The sequence below is a fragment of the Arvicola amphibius genome, chromosome 10, assembly GCF_903992535.2.
Source record: "Arvicola amphibius chromosome 10, mArvAmp1.2, whole genome shotgun sequence".
Taxonomy (NCBI): domain Eukaryota; kingdom Metazoa; phylum Chordata; class Mammalia; order Rodentia; family Cricetidae; genus Arvicola; species Arvicola amphibius.
The window spans coordinates 92,728,027-92,746,223 of NC_052056.1; the positions used below are offsets into that span (position 1 = coordinate 92,728,027).

Consider the following 18,197-nt stretch of genomic DNA (forward strand, 5'->3'; position numbering starts at 1 on the left):
GCGTGCTGCTGCCTTTAGTTCCAGTACCCAGGAAGCGGAATCAGATGAATCTTAAGGCCAGCCTGATTTATATAGCAAGTTCCCGGCCAGCCATGACTACCCAGTGTGACTATCTTCAAAAAACAAAAACCAAGAATGGAGAGCTACAGAGGGAGCTGCTCGGCCCTGTGGACACGACAGACAAAGACAGGTGTGGCAGGGCCTGCTCTTGAACTCTGGGTTTATTGATGGTTGGTGAGGACCAGTTTTGTGTCCCTATCACTGACCCACAAGGTCCCTGCAGGAATGGGTGATAAATCTGAGCAAATTGGAGCCCACTAAGAGAACAAGAAGATCCAAGGTTACCCTACACCCCATTCATCTGTTAAAAGTTAGTTCATGTAATGCTTTCTGAAAGACAGGAAGTCCCCCTGACATTGACAATAGTAAGTATGGCTCCAACAATAGCAGTTAACCACAGAAACAGGTAACATGACCAGAAACCAACATTCATAAGCAATCTGAGGTTCAAACAAGGAAAAAAGATACAAGGTAGTGATAAACCCTGTGATCCCAGCACTAGGGCTGAGGCTGGAGGATTGCAAGCTTGAGACCAGCGTGAGTGATTTTGTTGTGCCAAGTTTTAGATGTACTGGGGACGCAGCTTGCCTCAGGTCCTGGCTTCCACTTAGCACAGCCAATGTCCCCAGGCACCTGCTTTGCCCCCAGAGAAGTCCAGGGCATTGCTTGGAGGTTGCAGCCCTGGTGAGTCCAAGTGTCTCCCAGGCTGTGGGTCAGGGTGTTCTGGAACGACTCCCAAGAAGAGCCACAGCCAGGTCTGAAGCTTGAGCATTCCTGGGAAACAGGCTTCAGCAGGCAATGAATGCTTCAAATCATGATTCCCTCGGGCCTTTCAAGAGAGAAGAGAGGAGGCAAAGGCTGGCACCTGGAGAGGTGTCTCAGTCAGTAAAGTACTTCTTACATAAGCGTGAGGACCTGAATTCAATTTCCAGAACCCATATAAAAAGACAGGCATGGCTGGGCAGTGATGGCTCACGCCTTTCATCCCAGCACTCGGGAGGCAGAGGCAGGCAGATCTTTGTGAGTTTGAGGCCAGCCTGGTCTACAAGAGCTAGTTCCAGGACAGGCTCCAAAGCTACAGAGAAACCCTGTCTTGGAAAAAAAAAAGAAAGAAGAAAAAAAGAAAAGAGCCTATCTCAACAAAATATAAAGGAAAGTTTGCCAGGGGGCTGGAGAGATGGCTCAGCGGTTAAGAGCACTGGCTGTTCTTCCTAAGGTCCTGAGTTCAATTCCCAGCAACTACACGGTGGCTCATAACTATCTATGATGAGAACTGGTGCCCTTTCCTGGCCCGCAGGCAGAACACTATTCTAAATAAATAAATCTTTAAGAGAGAGAGAGAGAGAGAGGGAGGGAGGGAGGGAGGGCGGGGAGGGGGGGAGGGAAGAAAGAAAGAAGAAAAGCAAGCAAGCAAGCAAGCTTGCCAAGTGTGGTGGAAGGTAGGAGGGAGAAGGGAGCAAGACCCAGATCCACTGTCTCTCTCGTCCGTCAATAAATCCAATGCCGGCGCTGGCTGACCTCCAACCTCTCCCATGCCCTCTGCTAAAGACGGCATCTTGCTTCTGCCACCTCCCTACGGCTGTTCCGGGATGTCCTTCCCAATGAGGAGGAAGAGAATCCTAGTCTCCACCACCCCATCTCAAATTACAACCCCGTTCCCCTAGTTGTTTATCACTAAGGCTTCTTATCAGGGAACATATTACATTTTTGGTTTTGGGATTTTTTGAGACAGGGTTTTACTCTGTAGACCAGGATGGCCTGGAACTCAAGAGATCTGCCTGCCTGTCTTCTGAGTGCTGGGATCAAAGGTGCATACCACCATGTCTGGTATACTGAATTTTCTTATCTGTTTTATTGTTTATCTGATTCCTATTTTCTTTCTTTTTTTTTTGTTGTTGTTTTTTGTTTTTCGAGACAGGGTTTCCCTATGTAACAGTCCTAGCTGTCCTGGAACTAGCTCTTGTAGACCAGGCTGGCCTCGAACTCACAGGGATTCCCCTTCCCCCGGCTTCCGAGTGCTGGGATTAAAGGCGTGTGCCACCACGGCCCGGCCTCCTATTTTCTTTTTGTGTCTTTCCTTTTATCTATTCGTGTGTGTGTGTGTGTGTGTGTATGTGTGTGCGCGTGTGTGGGTGTGATGCGTGTGCGTGTGATATGTGTACCTGTGTGTACAGGTGCATGTCCACAGGGAGGCCAGAAGTCAACTTTGAATATCTTCCTGTACCATTATCCCTCTAGAGCTCATTGTTTTTGCTGGGCTGGCTGGTCAGTGAGCCCTGAGATCTGCCTCCCCAGCACCAGGTGATGGGTGTGTGCTGGGGATCCGAACTCACATCCTATGCTTATACTGAGCCATCTCTCGTTTCCTTTCCATTATTTAAGACCAGATCTCTGAGCTGGGCAGTGGTGGTGCACGCCTTTAATTGGGAGGCAAAGGCAGATAGATCTCTGTGAGTTTGAGGCCAGCCTGGTCTACAGAGTTCCAGGACTGATTGCATAGCTACTGGAAAACCTTGTCTTGAAAACAAACAAACAAAAAAAATTTCTATGCTGAAGATAGAACCCAGGACTTCACATACCAGGCATTCACTCTGCTGCTGAGCCACGCCTCCATCCCCACGGGTGCACTGGAGGGCATGTGCTCTACCCCTGAGACAGCTCTGCTAGGCATCGCCAGTGCCCCGACCATGTGTGTGCTTCCTCCTATCACCTGAGTGACCCTAACTCTTCTGGGTCCCCCAGTCCCACAGGAAGTGGACGGGTGGACTTCAGTAAACATCTCCCTTCTGATCATAATAGCTGATGAGCACTCAGGGGGTTAGTCATGAGTTCGAGGCTCCTCCCAGCACAGGGCCCTCCTTGACTTGGGCCCTTCAGTCTCTGAGCAGCGAGAGGGTACGGTACCTTCCTTCTGATTGATTCTCCCCTAGATGTTCTCGGCAGCAGCCACATCCCCGTTCACGTAATCTGGCTCCTCATCTGGGCTCCCTGATAGGGACACCGGTGCACCTATGGACCAGGACCGGTGGTTGTTCACAGTTCACAGACACCAACCACTGCTGGTCCCCAGCCGGCGTGCTCAAGACCCCGCGAGGAGGTGTCATGTTGCACAGGACTCTTGCTATTGGCCTGTCCCTGCTGTGTTTTCAGAAATTCTCCTGCTTGAAGACTGGGTGACTAGCTCTGGAGGCCGAGCTGCTGCCAAGGGGAGTTCTGTGGCCTTGGGTACAATGGAGGCTCCACTGTGAAGCCAGCCTAATTGGCTGGAGGGGAGCCCACCCAGGCCAACCCTCTTGCTGCCTGCTGGAGTGGATCCCACCACCACCACCCCAGCCCGCACTTGTGGTGGCCTCTGCCCACGGGGGACAGACCCACTGTCCTCCTGGATTCTTTCCACTCTCGGATGGATAGCGAGTTCTGGTAATCCTCGGCGTCCTCGCCACCTGAGGGAAGGGATGGGGACACTGAGTAGGTCCAGGGAGCCAGGGGCCAGCTCCTCCTTTGGGTGGACTTGACCCAAAAGTAGCAGAGACAGTGGAGAATGCAGGCAAGGGCTGCATTCTTCTTATTCATGAGGGTGAGCCTAGGTCGGGCTGCCGGCCCCTGCCCTGCCTTTCTTGGGGTAGACCACCTTACCAGAGTCCGGGGCGCTGGGCTTGCAGATGAGCACATTCTCATAGGAGTTGGAGTCATCCTCTGTCAACAGAAGACAGCTGGCAGGGGTCTGCTGGTGGACCCTACCTACAAGCCCCATGTCCCTTCCGGCTTCTGCTGCCCCCACAGGCCCACCAAGCTCTCCCCCTGGGCTTCAGGGTCTTTTGCATTCTCTTAGACCAGATTTTGCGGTGTGTGTGGGGGTGTTGTTGTTTGTTCTGTGTGTCTGCTGGTGCAGATGTGTGTGTTGTTTGTTCTTGTTGGTCTTGTTGGTCTTGTTTTGTTTTGAGACAATGTCCCCCTGTGTAGCCCTGCTTGTCTTGGAACTTGCAGTGGAAACTGGGCTGCCCTCGAACTCACAGAGATCTGAGCGCTGGGATTAAAGGCCTGTGCCACCACTCCTGGCAGGAGACCTTTCTCACAGAATAAAGTTCAAGCAAAGGCACTTGCTGAGCTCCTTCCCCAGGACCCACATGGTTAAAGGTTAGCATCGATTCCCACAGGACGTCCTAAGACTGCCACATGTGTGTCCCCACACCCACGCAATAAACAAATTATTTTCTTAAAGATGTTTAAAAAATAGAAGAGGAAGAGGAGAAGAAAGTGGCAGAGAGTGGGGGGAAGAAGAGGACCCCTCCATAGACTGCCAGGACCCGCTACAGAGTCAGGTGAGGACCCCGCCCAGAGCCTGGCTCTTCTCCATAGGCTCTGTCCCCCATCCCCACCCCTGCCCTTGCTCTCTGAAAAGCAGAAGTGACCATGACCAAAGGCTCCGGCATCCTCCATGCCCGCCTGGGCTTATCTGTCATCAGTGCCCATCTGTGTCTGCCCAGCCCCAGCTGAGAAGTGAGCTCAGATACTCCCACCCACGGCTCCACTTCTGCTTCCTGTCCTGACCCTTGCTCTCTGCGCTCTGTCCCCATCCCCTGCATGTGCTGACCAGCTTCCTTCCGCCCTACCCACCTCGGCCGGCCTGTAGCATGTCCTCCTCCTCCCTTCACCTCTCCACAGCTCTGCAGACCCATCCTGACCTAGGAGCTGCCTCCTCCTCTGCATCCTCCCCACCCCAGCCTCCACCTTACCTTCTGGGGGCTTCTGCGAACATCCCCAGTTGTAGTAGTCTGTGGAGATGGGATCTCTGGACAAGAAAACAGAGTGCAGGTTGCTGAGCAGGCCTGTCAGGAGGGGGCCATCAGGAAGGGCCATGAGGGGGTCGCTCCTCCCATTCACTGTGGATGTTTCCCAGAGCCCCTGCCTACCCTGGGGCTAAGGGACTGTCAGCCTGGCTAGGACACCTTCAACAAGTCCCTATCCACCCATCCCGGGGTCAAAATTCTCCCCATTTATGACATGAGGAGACCCTATTAGGGGTCATTTCTTTTTGGGGGTGGCCTTGAATCAGATCCTTCTGCCTTAGCCCCCCAAGTACTGGGATGGCTGGGAGGATAGACCTGTACCCCACTATGCCCCCCTCCGTCTATCTATGCATCTATCTCTCTCCTCCCTTCCCCCTTTCTAAGTTTACATTTAGATCCAGTTCTCTCCTTTTACCATGTGGGTCCCCAGGGTGGTGGGGAGATGGGGGAGGCGGGTGGAAATCGGGTTGTCGGGCTTGTGAAGTAAATGCCTTCAGTGGTTGAGCTAGCTGGCTGCCACCTGTCCATCCCCCCCCCCCCACTATTGTCCCAGACTGATCTCAAACTCGTTTGACCAGGATGACCTCCTTCCCCTGTGCTGGGATTACAGCAAGAGCCACCACATCAGTTTTACACATCCATCGCAGTGCTGGCGATGGAACCCGGATGCTACAAACTGGACCCCACCCCTTTTTTGGAGGGAGGGAATCACATCTTGACAGGTAGCCCACCTTGACTGCTTTGTAACTCGCCTTTCGCCAGATGGCAGGACGGCTGCCCACCCTTACCAGATGCTCCTCCTTTGAGCGGCCATGGTCACTAGATTGAAAGGCTATTCCCAGAGATGTACCTTCACTAAATAACTCATAGATAGAGATGCTTGGGATGAGAAATTCGGGGGTGTACAGAGAGCAGGCTTGGATGAGGGCCACTTACACATAGGTCGCATCAGGCTCGTGGCTGCTGCCTGGAAAAGGCCAGATAGAAGAGTTAAAGACGGGCTAAGCTCCCGGGCTGTGGCCCATGCCCTCCCCGCAGAGCTACCCACCTTTGTAGAAGTTCTGGTACCTAAGGGACTCAGGACCTGGAAGAAAGGCTGAGCTGTCTTCCCTCCAGGTCCCGCCCCAGCCCAACCCAGGCTCTGCAGCCCAAGCAAGGGACTAGGGGTTTTGGATGGTCATAGCTTTGTGCGCAGTCTGTTATAAGCATGTGCCTTATCTATTCAGGCCCCTCCATCAACCCCAGGCTCAGCCCTCCCTAAAAGGCCAGTACTTGTCCCACTGTCCCATCCCCAACCAGGCTCAGCCCTGTCTGGTGTCACTCACTCACCTTCGAGGTGAGAGAACAGCAGCTTGTTCTTCCTGCAAGGATGGGGCAAGGGAGGGCTGAGGTGGCACCCTGGGGAGGTGACGGTCCCCTGGGCCCCCACAGGCCAGGACTGAGACAGTTCTGCAGCTTGGGGACAAGGCTTGGCTTGGGTTGGGCTTGGCTGTGCCAGGTGGGGGTCCCTGGGAGGACTATGCACTGCGGAATGTCTCCCTACCTTTCAGATGGCTTATCCAAAGCTGTGTCCCTCAGGGGTCCTGGCCACACTGGTCTGGCCACTTTAAGAGGGAAGCAGGAACAGGGTATAGGTAGGCACTCACCCAGCTGAGCCTTTGCCCACTACATCAGGCTGGCCTCAGGGCAAGGGACACAGAGGGACCTTGATTTGGGAAGTCCAAGCCCCAAACCAAACCCAGGAAGCAGCAGGGACTCACGGGAGTAGGTCTGAGCCAGGGTAAAGCTCTGTTCATTTTCTTGCCTGCAAATACACAAAGGTGTGCTGAGCGGGGCCTTGACATGCCCCAGCCCAGGAACACAGAGAGAGGACAGAGGACGAGGAACACAGAGAAGGGGGAGGAGCGGAGCCTGGGAAGGTGACTGGATGCCTGCCGCTGGATTCCCAGCACTAAAGTCAGGAAGATCAATGTGAATTTGAGGCCAGCCTGGGCTACAGAGCAAGTTCTATGCTAGCCAGTGCTACAGAGTAAGCCCCTGTCTCAAAGACAGAAAAATAAACACGTAAGCTTTACCATGGCCCATGGTGGTCAGAGATGGAAGATTTTGTTTTCAAATCTCTGCGGTTTTTCAGTTGCAAAAGGAAATGAGGAAGTGTGTGTGAGTGTGTGTGTGTGTGTGTGTGTGTGTGTGTGTGTGTGTGCGTGACAGTGCCTGTTGGGGTGTGCACGTGAAGCCTGTGCTGCGAGTATAGGAAGTGTATGTGCATGCAGCAGAGACCGGGAGAGTGTGGTCAGTCAGTTCCCCTCCCCTCTCGTCTTTTTTTCTGTTTTGCGATGTGGTCTCATTCTGTAGGCCTTACTGTCCTGGAACTCTGTGGACTATATAGACCAGATTAGCTCAGAACACAGAGATGTGCCTGCCTCTGCTTCCTGAGTGCTGAGATGAAAGGGATATACGACTGCGCCTGCCCCTTGCCTTTTTATTTTATGTTGGGCATTGAACTCAGGACCCTGAGCATACTCAGCAAGCACCACTGAGCCACTCAGCCCTTCTCTGGGGACTCTAGGTACATGCTCTACAGCTGAGTCACAATCTCTTCCCCACCCCCTACACACTTTAAAGTTCTTTTATTTTTTTTAATATGCATGGGTATTTTACTGGGTATTTTTTCCACGTGTTTGTCTGTCCACCACATGCATGCCTGGTGCCTGAGGAGGTTAGAAGAGGGCATTGGATCTCCTGGAGCCCAAGTTACAGACTGTGAGCCATTATGTGGGTGTTGGGGATCAAATCCACTGCTCTTAACCACTGAGCCATCTCTCCAGCCCTGCTTTTCAACTTTAAAAAAGTTTATTTGTATTTATTATTATTGGTGGTGGTGGTGGTGGTGGTGTGTGTGTGTGTGTGTATGTGTGTGTACATGTGTGTGTGCGTGCGTGTGTGTATGTGCGTGTGTGTGCATGTGTGTGTATGTGTGTGTGTGTGTGTGTGTGTGTGGTGTAGTAAGCAGATGGAGACCAGAGGACATTTTGGGGAATCCTTAGTCTTCTTCTACCATAGGTTCCAGGGATCAAACTCAAGTCACCAGACTTTGGCATCAGTCACTTTTACTTGCTGTCCCTACACAAATTTTGAGGCAAGGTTTTGTTGAGTTGCCAGGCTGGCCTTGAACTCCCTCTGTGGCCCAGGCAGGCTCTGGGGTATCTGGGGTGACAGGAGGTGCCTCTCAAGTGGTTTTTAGATTCTGCTCCCATTCTGCCTGGTGTCCAGGCTTCTTCCCTGCAACCACACCCTGTGCTGGCACATTCCCTCAGATAGCCCTGGATTCTTTCCTCCAATGAATGCTAAGCACCCACTGGAGCCTGCCATAGAACAGGCATGAGTGAGGGCAGAAACTGGGCCCCTGAGGGGATCCCCAAATACACCAAGCTGGGACAACTCACTGGTTCCTCTGCTCGTAGATTTTCTCATTTCTCTTCACCCCTGCAAGAACAGAAATGACATAGGAAGTGCCCCTGAACTTGGAATGTGTGGTGGGGGAAGCTGAGGGCTGACCCCCCCCTCTTTGTAATTCCACTAGGCCCTTGGCAAAGTCCCTTGTGGCTGCCTGTCATTGAGATGGTTCATATCAGTCGGGTGTGGTGACACATGCCTATGATCCCAACACTTAGGAAGCAGAGGCAGGAGGATAGAAACAATTTGAGGCTAGCTTGAGCTAACTGTGAAAGAGAAAGAATTAAGACGAAGGAAGGAGGGAAGGAAGGAAGGAAGGAAGGAAGGAAGGAAGGAAGGAAGGAAGGAAGAAAGGAAGGAAGGAAGGTTGGAGGAAGAAAAAACAGGGAAGACAGAAGAAAGGAGGGAGAGAGGGAGAGGAAGGAAGGAGGAAGAGAGGCAGGAAGAAGGTTGGAGCAGGGGGGTAGGAAGGAGGGAGGGAAGGAGAAGAAGGAAGAAGGGAGGGAGGGAAGGAAGGAAAAATACTTAATCCCTTTTGTGAGGGGAGGACAGTTTGAAATAGAGGGTGCCACAGGTAGCCAGCCTCCCTTCTCTTCTCCAGAGCAACTCCTGGCCTAAGTGACCGCCCTGGTCCAATAGAACCCGTCTTCACCCACACCCAGTGTCTTCAGGGGCTGGGTAGGGGCCAGCACCTGGTTCCTGGGTGCTCATCCTTCTGTCCCTTCCATGACAGCCAGGTCCAGCCCCAGAGGCCTCTGGGACAGACTCTCCATGGTACTCCCATCATTCCCTGCCCGTGTGACACTTACCTGGGCGGGAGCAGCGGGCACACAGCCAGGCTGTGGCCCCCAACAGCAGCAGCATTGGTACTGACAACGGCCACAGCAGCTCCAACTTGTCACTCATGTCGGCTTGGGGAGGGGGCTGCAAAGCTGCATTGGAGATCTGTGAGCCAGGGGTTCCCAGCTGCTGCCCTACCTACCCCATGGCCTCAGCTCCTGATCTCTCTGGTTCTTGGCTCCAACAACGTTATGGCCGTCCTTACTCCAGGATTGACCAACCATGTCTCTCTCCTATGTGACCCTAACCAACACACTGACTACCAGACCATGTGTACTAGAAGGTTCTGAGATCACTGGGCAGCACTAAGAAACTGTGGACAAGCCTAAGCACTCATTCCCAATCCTCTGGCCCTGAGAGACAGGCTCCGTAATTCACAGCTGGAGAAGCCGAGACTGGGACCCGGCCCCAGGGGCTGTATGGAGGGAGGAGTTGAACATAAGGCTCAGTCCTGGACCTGGCACAAGGGCTCGCACCTGCCATCCCAGCAATGCTGGAAGCCGAAGCAGGAGGATTGCCTGTAGCCTCAAGCCAGCCTGATACAACGTAGTGCGTTTCTGGTTAGCCTGGGCTAAAGACTAAAACCCTGTGTCAGAAACAAAACAAAAATAAGGCGGTGGGGCGGGAGAGATGGCTCAGCACTTAAGAGTGCACGCACGGACGCACGCACGCCTTTAATCCCAGCACTCGGGAGGCAGAGGCGGGCGGAGCTCTGAGTTGGAGGCCAGCCTGGTCTATGGAGTGAGTTCCAGGACAGTTGGGGCTACACAGAGAAACCCTGTTTCAGAAAAACGAACCAACCCAGATTCTGCCTGTAGTGTGGGAGCTAGAGGATGCCTCTCAGAGGAGGGTACCCTGAGACAGTATAGTTCAGGGATGGGTGCTCAGCTGAGGGACAGGATTTGAGGACCTGTAGAGTGAGAGAAAGGGGGAGGTGGGGCTGTGGGGGAGATGTCTGCAGTAAGGAGGCTGTGAACTCCCAGTCAGCCCAGGGCCACGCGAAGGCAGTGGCTGTCCCAGCCTTGGTGAAGCCCTACATGGTCTGGGGAGTGGGTAGAATACAGCCATCCCTAATGGGCTTATGAAACCAGCTAACACAAGTACGGAAGAGACTCAGCTCCGAGCATGGGCAAGGGACCCAATTGAGGGAGCCAGTCAGGGGCATGTGGAGCAATGGTAAAAAAGTGGCTGCTCTGTCTGCACTCGGTCCTACTTCCAGCTAGAGAAGATGTGGCTCAGTGGTAGAGCCCCTGCCTAGAATCCCCCAGTGAGGGTCTGGGTGTGGCCTTTGGTTAGAACATTGACTTTGTCTACCAAAGAGACATAAACTGAGCATATGGCAAATCCCAGTAATTTTATCACTACAGGAAACAGAACCAGGGGAGTTAGAGAAATGGCTCAGTGATTGGTTAAGAACACTGGTTGTTTTTCCAGAGGACCTGAGTTCAATTCCCAGCAATCACGTGGTAGCTCACAACCATCTCTAGTGGGATATGATACCTCTTCTGGCATAAGGGCGTCCATGTAGATAGAGCACTCATATATAAATCTTAAAAAAAAATCTGGGTGGTTAGTGGCACATGCCTTTAATCCCAGCACTCGGGAGGAAGAAGCAGACGGATCTCTGTGAGTTCAAGGCCAGCCTGGCTTACAGAGAGTTCCAGGACAGTCATACAAGCTCCAAAGCTACACAGAGAAACCCTATCTTAAAAAACAAAATAAACAAGGAAGGAAGGAAGGAAGAGAAAGAAAGAAAGAAAGAAAGAAAGAAAGAAAGAAAGAAAGAAAGAAAGAGAGCCAGGAGGACTGGGAGATCAAGGCTAATTCTGGGTACAAAGCACAACCCTATCTACAATTTTTTTATAAAAAAGGAGAGATGTACACACACACGCGCGCGGACTGGGGAGACAGAGAGGAGGCAGAGGGGGGAAAATATGAAAGAATAGCGGGAGGGTGGGGAGAATAGAGAATTGGAGCATGGTGTCTTGCTCCTATATGCCTGTAACCCAGCACTTGGGAAGCAGAGGCAGAAGCTCAGGAGTTCAAGGTCATCCTTGGCTACTAGTGGCCAGCTTGGGCTACAAGACACTGTCTCAAGGAAAAAAAAAGAGGATGAGGAGACTTGGACATAGCACAAGCAAGGCTCCCTATAACTCAGCAGTTGCTCACCTCGGTCCACTTGGGACCCCAAGAGCAAGCCCGTATTTTTGGCTTGGCATTCACGGTCCCAGGAGCTGGCCTGCTGGCTTCTGTTTCCTCCTTTGGAAGGAGGACCATCCTCTGTCCAAGAAGCTTTGGCTACCAGAGAGCCAACTGGCTTCTAGGCCTGTTGTCCAGGGATGAGCAAGACTCCAGAAGTCCTCAGCCCTGGGGTGGTGTGGCTCAGGTCACCTCTATGCTAAAGCCACCCAGGGAAATGACGTGTGGCCTCTGCACATGTCACATGAGGCCTGTCATGGAGATGATGACTGTAGAGCAGGGTCAGTCATGTGGGTTGTTTCCACCTAGATTCTTGTCATAGTCACAGTTGTGGCCATGTGTCATGAGAAGGGACTGTCAGTGCAAAGACTGAGGGGATGTAGTATCCTAGCTGGTGATGTTGAGAGGCACAGACCTGGATGCCCTCCACTGACCCCATTGAGGTCTTAGGGACTAGACCTTGTGAGGGTCTAATGAAGCAGATATGCCAGGCCTAGAGGAACAGGCTAGCTCTCCTAGATGCTGAGGAGGCCATGGCAGGAGTATTGCAAAATCTAAGGTCAACTTGGGCCATATTGCAAGTTCAAGTCCACTTGAGGGCTGGGGGCATGGTAGGACATTTGCTTAGAATGTCCAGGTGATGGCCTAGGGGTGTGGCTTAGTGGTACAACAACTGCCTAGAATCTACTAGCATGAGGTTGGGGGTGTGGCTCAACAGTAGAGTACCTGTCTAGAACCACCCAGTGAGGGATATGCCCATGTTTAAATAGCATGGGCAAGGCTTGAGGGTCCACTCCCAGTATTGGGGGAAAAAAACAAAACAAAAAGCGCAGGGCCAGGGTATTCAAGAGGTAACTTCAGGGTATTCAGAGGCCAAGAGCATAACAGACCTGGGTTTCATTCTCAACATCCAAATGGCAGCTCGCAACCATCTATAACTCCAGTTCCAGGGGTACCCAACCCTCACCCTGTCTTTGTGGGCACCAGGCATGTGGTATATACATGTACGTGCAAGCAAAACACTCACACACATACATTTTGTCTTTGAGACAGGAAGTCACTGTATGAAGCCCTGGCTGGTCTGAAACTCACTGTGTATAGTCCAGGCTGGCCTGGAACTCAAAGAGACTGGCCTGCCTCTGCCTCCCAAGGGCTGAGATTATAGCGGGCACCATCATGTGCCAACTTACATGAATGTTTTAAATTTTAACTAAAAAGGTTGCTGGAGGAGAGAAGTTCCTCACGGTAATGTGCCCACGCTCCTGTAGGTTAACCCCTCACATCCTGAAAGCAAACCTAATGGAACTCACTGGGCTACCACCAGACCCCACCACGCTGGAAGACCATGATATCAGAAGGGGGTTGGTTGGGAAGAGGGCAAGCAACCAATGGGAATGGGGTGGACAAGAGAGGTGACCGGCGGTGAATATAGTCAAGATGCATCCTTTACATGTATGGAAATGCCATAAGCCTATTATTATGCATAATTAGTACATGGTAAGGAAAATGCGGAGTGGAGGCTGGTGAGCTAGCTTGGGTAAAACGGTGCTTTCCTCCGAGTCCGAGCTTGATTTCTAGGACCCACATGGTGATGAGACCTCATTCCTGCAAGCTGTTCTCTGACCTACACCGTAGCACGCGTCTATCCATCCACCCATCCAGTAATTAAAAATGCATTAAAATGAGAAACAAAACAAAAAGAACAGGTGTGAGCGCGTGGGGCACTTCCTGAACAGGGTCTGGGACCTGCTTCTCAGTTGGGAATTGGTCTGAGCCCAACTGTTTTCTTCCTAGGGAGCAAACGGGAGGCTCAGAGAGGTACATGCTGTGCCACAAAGAAACAGTAAAAGAGGCACAGTGACGGAAATCCAGAGTGGGCCCTGTGAGTTCCCTCCATTCCATGCGCTCATGCGCACTCTCTACCCGGGATGTCAGCAGGGTGGAGGGGACAACAGTTTGGGGCTGCAGGAGGGGCACTGCAGTCACACAAGGCCCCAAGGGGCCAAGCAGAGCTGGCTGTGGGTGTGTTGGGGACTGCCACAGCCCTGTGGCTCTGTGGGCCAAAATAGCTCAAAGGGAAGTGGGCAGTTTTCATATGAACAAGGTTTGCACAGGGCTGGTCTCTGTAACCTCGGAGCCTCCAGGCTCAACGGTCCTTAGTGATAGCTCTGCCCATGGCTCACCCTTCAGGGAACAGAGGCCACAAGGGTTGGCTTAGCTGAGGATTGCAACCAATCACACAGACCTGGGATGGCTGTAGCTGTATTCATGAGCTACTCTGGGGCCTGTAGTCTTGGCTGAATGTCTGTGGTTTGTTCCTCTGAGACAAGGTCTCACTAGAGTACTGGCTGGCCTTGAACTCACCGTCCTCCCTCCTTAGCATCCCTAGGGCTGTGATTACAGGAGTGTACCACAATCCCCACCCAGCTGGACCAAGTATCTGGGGCTTCAATAGCTGGAGAGAGGGCTCTGAAAAAGCTATTGAAGGCCAGATGGCCAGGTGAGTTGTACATGTGTGTTTGTGGGTATGGCCATGTGCAGAGGTCTGGCGGGCCCTTTTCCAGGTCAGTGGTAGTGGTGGAGACTGGCTGGAAGAACTTGGCCAACCCGGGCTACCTATTCACAGAGCCGGACAAAGAGCGCGCCAGCTCTACAGGGGCTATCCATCAACAGGTACGAAGTTGGGTCAGGACTGGGTGGATTTTGAGGGACAGCAACTTCCTCCTGGCTGAGACAGGGCCTGGGCACAGTTCCCCAGAGCATCCCAGATTCACCCACAGGCCTGGGGCATTAGCTAACCCTTTACAGATGGGAGAAACCAAGTTTATCTCTTGGTTTTTGGCGCTGGCCTTCCCCAGTCACTGGTAATACCAGAACCACCCTGGGGGCCTCCTGGGGTCTCACAGGCTGGGGGTTTGGGAAGAAAATAATCGGTAGGTAGATATCTGGAGCCCCTGAAACAGGCTGTCCCTAAGGGGCCACAGCACCAGGCCAGGGCAGAAGCTATCAGGTGTCTCAGCCACCGCTCAGTCCATAGCTACTAAGGGTCTTTAGTATAGTGCAGAAAACAACTGCTCAGCTGGGCACCCCTGGGAAATGCTTACCTGAGAGTGGGGGTTCCTCACCATGGCCACCCCATCCTGTGCCGGCACACCTGCCCAAGCTGATGCCAACACCACAGACTCTGGCGGGCAGCAGGCAAGGCGGTTGGCTTCCTGTCACTACTGAATCATCCGCGCACATCCGCCTCAGCCGGACTGCTCAACTGGCTAGTGACAGAGTGGGCGGGGCAGAGACAGAGAAAGATACAGAGATAGAAAGCGAGGAGTGGGGCATGGTGGTGTGTGCCTTCAAATGCCTGTTCCTGGGAGGCAGAAGCAGGCAGATCTCTGAGAGTATGAGGCGTCTGTTCTACATAGTGAGTCCCAGCCAGGGCTGCTACATGGTGAGACCTTGTCTTAAAAAACAAAACCAAAAAGAAACATAAAGGCAGGCCAGCAAGGTGGCTCACTGGGTAACTGCACTTGCCACCAAGCCTGACATTGAGTTCTAGCACCAGGAACTACATGGTGGGAGAGGACAGACGGACACCTGCTAGTTGTCCTCTGACACACACACACACGGGTGGGGGACTGATACCTGCTAGCTGTCCTCTGATATACATGTACACAAAAGCACACACATGGGACGGGGGTTTAAAAAAGAAACAGAAACAGACACAGGAGAAATGGGAAGTGAGAGACAGGCACAGAAAGACAGAAAGCCCAGGACTCACACAAGTCCCAAGAAACATGGAGAAGAGAAGCAATGTCAACCTCAGAGTTCACATACACACAGAAGTGGGGAGGACAGGAGAGCCATGCAGGAGGGACCCACAGCGCGCGCTCGCGCACACACACACACACACAGGGGGAGGGAGGGAGGGAGAGAGAGAGAGAGAGAGAGAGAGAGAGAGAGAGAGAGAGAGAGAGAGAGAGAGAGAGAGAGAGAGAGAGAGAGAGAGAGCGAGCGCCACACAGATCAGGAGAGGCCCAAAAGACAGACCCAGATAGATATGCAGAGCCCCTTCAGCACCCTCCAGCGTCCCAGAGTGGGGATCAGGCAGACAAGGAGACTAGAGCAGCAGAATCCCATAGGACAAATAAGATAAGGGACATGGTGAATGGCACAAAGACAGCAGATGGAATGAAAGAATAGTGTCAGAAACAGCTGGATAGACACCCATCCTGCCTCTGTATGTCTGCTGGGAGGGGGATGGGGGTGCATGTGAGGGTGGAGGCCAGTGAGGGAGGTGGGGGTGCGTGTGAATGTGGAAGCCAGGAGTCAGTCTTGGTAACATCCACTTCTTTTTTTTTCCCTCCAGAGACAGGTTTCTTTGCGTAGCCCTGGCTGCCATGGAACTCACTCTGTAGACCAGGCTGGCCTCCAATTCAGAGATGCACCTGCCTCAGCCTCCTAAGTGCTGGGATCAGAGTGTGCCATCACCGCCAACCATGGAATTGGTTATTTTACCAAATGGGCCCCAGGGATAGAACTCAGATAGTCTTGGTAGAAAGCACCTTTACCCACTGAGCCACCTTGCCAGACTACCTAGTGGTTTATTTCTCTGTATTTATGTCTATGTAGTCCTGACTGGCCTGGGAACTCACTCGGAGACCTACCTGCTTCTTCCCGAGTGTCGGGACCACACCCAGTTTCCGCCTTGCTTTCCTCTCACGGACCTGGGTCTTATTGAGTAGTCCAGGCTGACTGGTCCTGCAAACCCCAGAGAGCCTGTTTCCATGTCCTCAGTGCTGAGACCAGTGTGTGTTCCCAGAGACGCTATGAGTGTTTGGGGCCAAGTTCGGATTCTCTGGCTTTTGAGAGCTTTATGGACTATGCCATATGGAGTGTCATTGCCTGTGGCTCAGGGAGGGAGTTGAGTAGGAGGCCAAGCACCACTGCCCCAAAGGACAACAACCTGCCTAGCTCTGCACCCTGCAACTTGAAAAAGGCTAACATGATGTTCCACCTGCTGGTCACATCAAGGCTTGAGGCAGGACAGTCCCACCCTGAAATCTGCTTGATGAGTTTAGTGTTTCAGAACCAAGGTCTGCCCTAGCGGTCTGGGTCTTTTTTTTCCTCCAGTCTTTGCACCGAGCCTACTGCTGCCACCACGTGGTGAAGTAAAGTAACAGGACCCATTAGCTGGAGACCCACAGGCAGCTCAGGAGTTGGCTCCATCTCCAACACCCTAGGACCACTGGGAATGTGTGTCAGTCAGATAGTGCCTGGCACACACAGTTCAAAATGCTTCCTTTCCCATGGGGTCAGGTGGGGAAGCAGAGACTCAGGAAGAGCTAGTGATTACGGCTGGCCTCTTCCCCACACTTTGGTAACAATTCAGCATTTATCCCATGTCCAGTGGCATGTCTTCTAGCCTCTGAGGGCACCCATACACACAACTAAGGATAATTAGCCAGAGGGTGGTGGCAGACCCCTTTAATCCTAGCACCTAGAGGCAGGCAGATCTGAGTTCAAGGCCAGCCTGTTCTACAAAGTTAACACTCCTCCCCCACAAAGATGAAAACACCACAAACTGGAACAGAGAGGGCTAGGAACGTTGCTCAGCTGGCAAATGTTTGCCTAGGTTCCGTACCCAACAATGCACAGGTTAGGTATGAAGGCACACTCCTATAATGTCTAAGCCCTTTCTAACTTTTCATTTTTCTTTTTTGGAGCCTTGCCTAGAACTCTCTGTAGATGAGGCTGGTCTCAGTGCTAGGATTAAAGGCATGTGCGACCACTGCCCAGGCCTAATTTTCCAATTTTGGTTTTTTGAGACACAGTTTCTCTATGCAGATTTGGAGCCTGTCCTGGGACTCTCTCTGTAGACCAGGCAGGCCTCAAATTTAAGAGACCCACCTGCCTCTGCCTCCCAAGTGCTGGGATTAAAGAAAGGTGTGTGCAACCACTGCCTAGCCCTGATTTTTCATTTTTGTTTTTTTGAGACAGGCTTTCTCTGTAGCTTTGGAGCCTGTCCTGAAAGGACAGTGGTTAACTCTTGTAAACCAGGATGGTCTTGAACTTACAGAGAACCGCCTGTTGCTGCCTCCTGAGTGCTGGATTTAAAAGCATAAATCCATCCTTAATTTCACTAGTACAATATATGAGAAGGCCCTTGGTGGTATTCTGGGTGTCTCCTTCTCCCTCCTTCCAGAAGGACAAGCTGGGACAGTCACTGCTCTGCTAATCACTCATTATAGCATCTCCCAGGAAATCCAGACTCTGTAAGGTCCAAAAGAACACAAAGCAATTTTACAGAGCAGTTGCTTTTGAGTATGACATTTTATAGAGCTTTGGATGCAGTGAGAGATAAAGCAGGGACTGAGTTGGCTATAGTCATTTTTTTTAATTTCCCAAGTTAAGTTTACATTTGTGTGTGTAGACACCATAGGAAGTCAGAGGACACTTGTGAAAGTCAGTTTCTTTCAACCACACGGGTGCTGGGGATTGAACTCAGGTTGCCAGGCATACAGCAGTATCCTTATCTGCTAAGCCATCTCACTGTCCCGTCTTCAATATTGTGGATCACCTCTGCAAAAAAGTAAAACAAAACCCTGCTGCTCTTTAAAGGAGAGCTCACAACCAGCTGTGACTCCGGCTCCAAGAGATTCAGCACTCTTCTGACTACTCCACAGGCACATAGCGCACATTCAGGCAAAATGCTCATGCTCAAACTAAATCTTAGGGCCAGAGAGGTGACTCAGTGCAGAGCACTGGCTGCTTTTCTACGGGGTGGTTTGATAATCCCAAGCACCCACAACTCCAGTTCCAGGGAAGCTGGCTCCTCTCTTTGGCTTCTGCCAGCCC

The 18,197-nt window shown here is 52.2% G+C and overlaps 1 protein-coding gene across 2 annotated transcripts; it reads right to left on the bottom strand.

Annotated features, from left to right (window-relative positions):
- Positions 1-202: 202 nt before the first annotated feature.
- On the bottom strand, positions 203-14,566 carry Lat2 (linker for activation of T cells family member 2). Of its 2 annotated transcripts, none has more exons than XR_005287166.1 (13): positions 14,450-14,566; positions 9,116-9,238; positions 8,297-8,336; positions 6,611-6,654; positions 6,394-6,454; positions 6,180-6,211; positions 5,899-5,934; positions 5,787-5,817; positions 4,797-4,852; positions 3,697-3,756; positions 3,436-3,503; positions 2,965-3,069; positions 203-889 (listed from the first exon to the last, which is right to left on the bottom strand). XR_005287166.1 is itself a non-coding variant. In XM_038345749.1 (13 exons), the coding sequence occupies exons 2-12, from the start codon at positions 9,210-9,212 to the stop codon at positions 2,987-2,989; spliced, it is 612 nt and encodes a 203-aa protein (XP_038201677.1). In that variant the 5' UTR covers positions 9,213-9,238; positions 14,450-14,566; the 3' UTR covers positions 203-889; positions 2,965-2,986. The 2 variants fall into 2 exon arrangements, 1 of the variants encoding a protein (XP_038201677.1); XM_038345749.1 differs by having other exon boundaries at positions 3,432-3,503.
- Between the last annotated feature and the right edge of the window lie 3,631 nt (positions 14,567-18,197).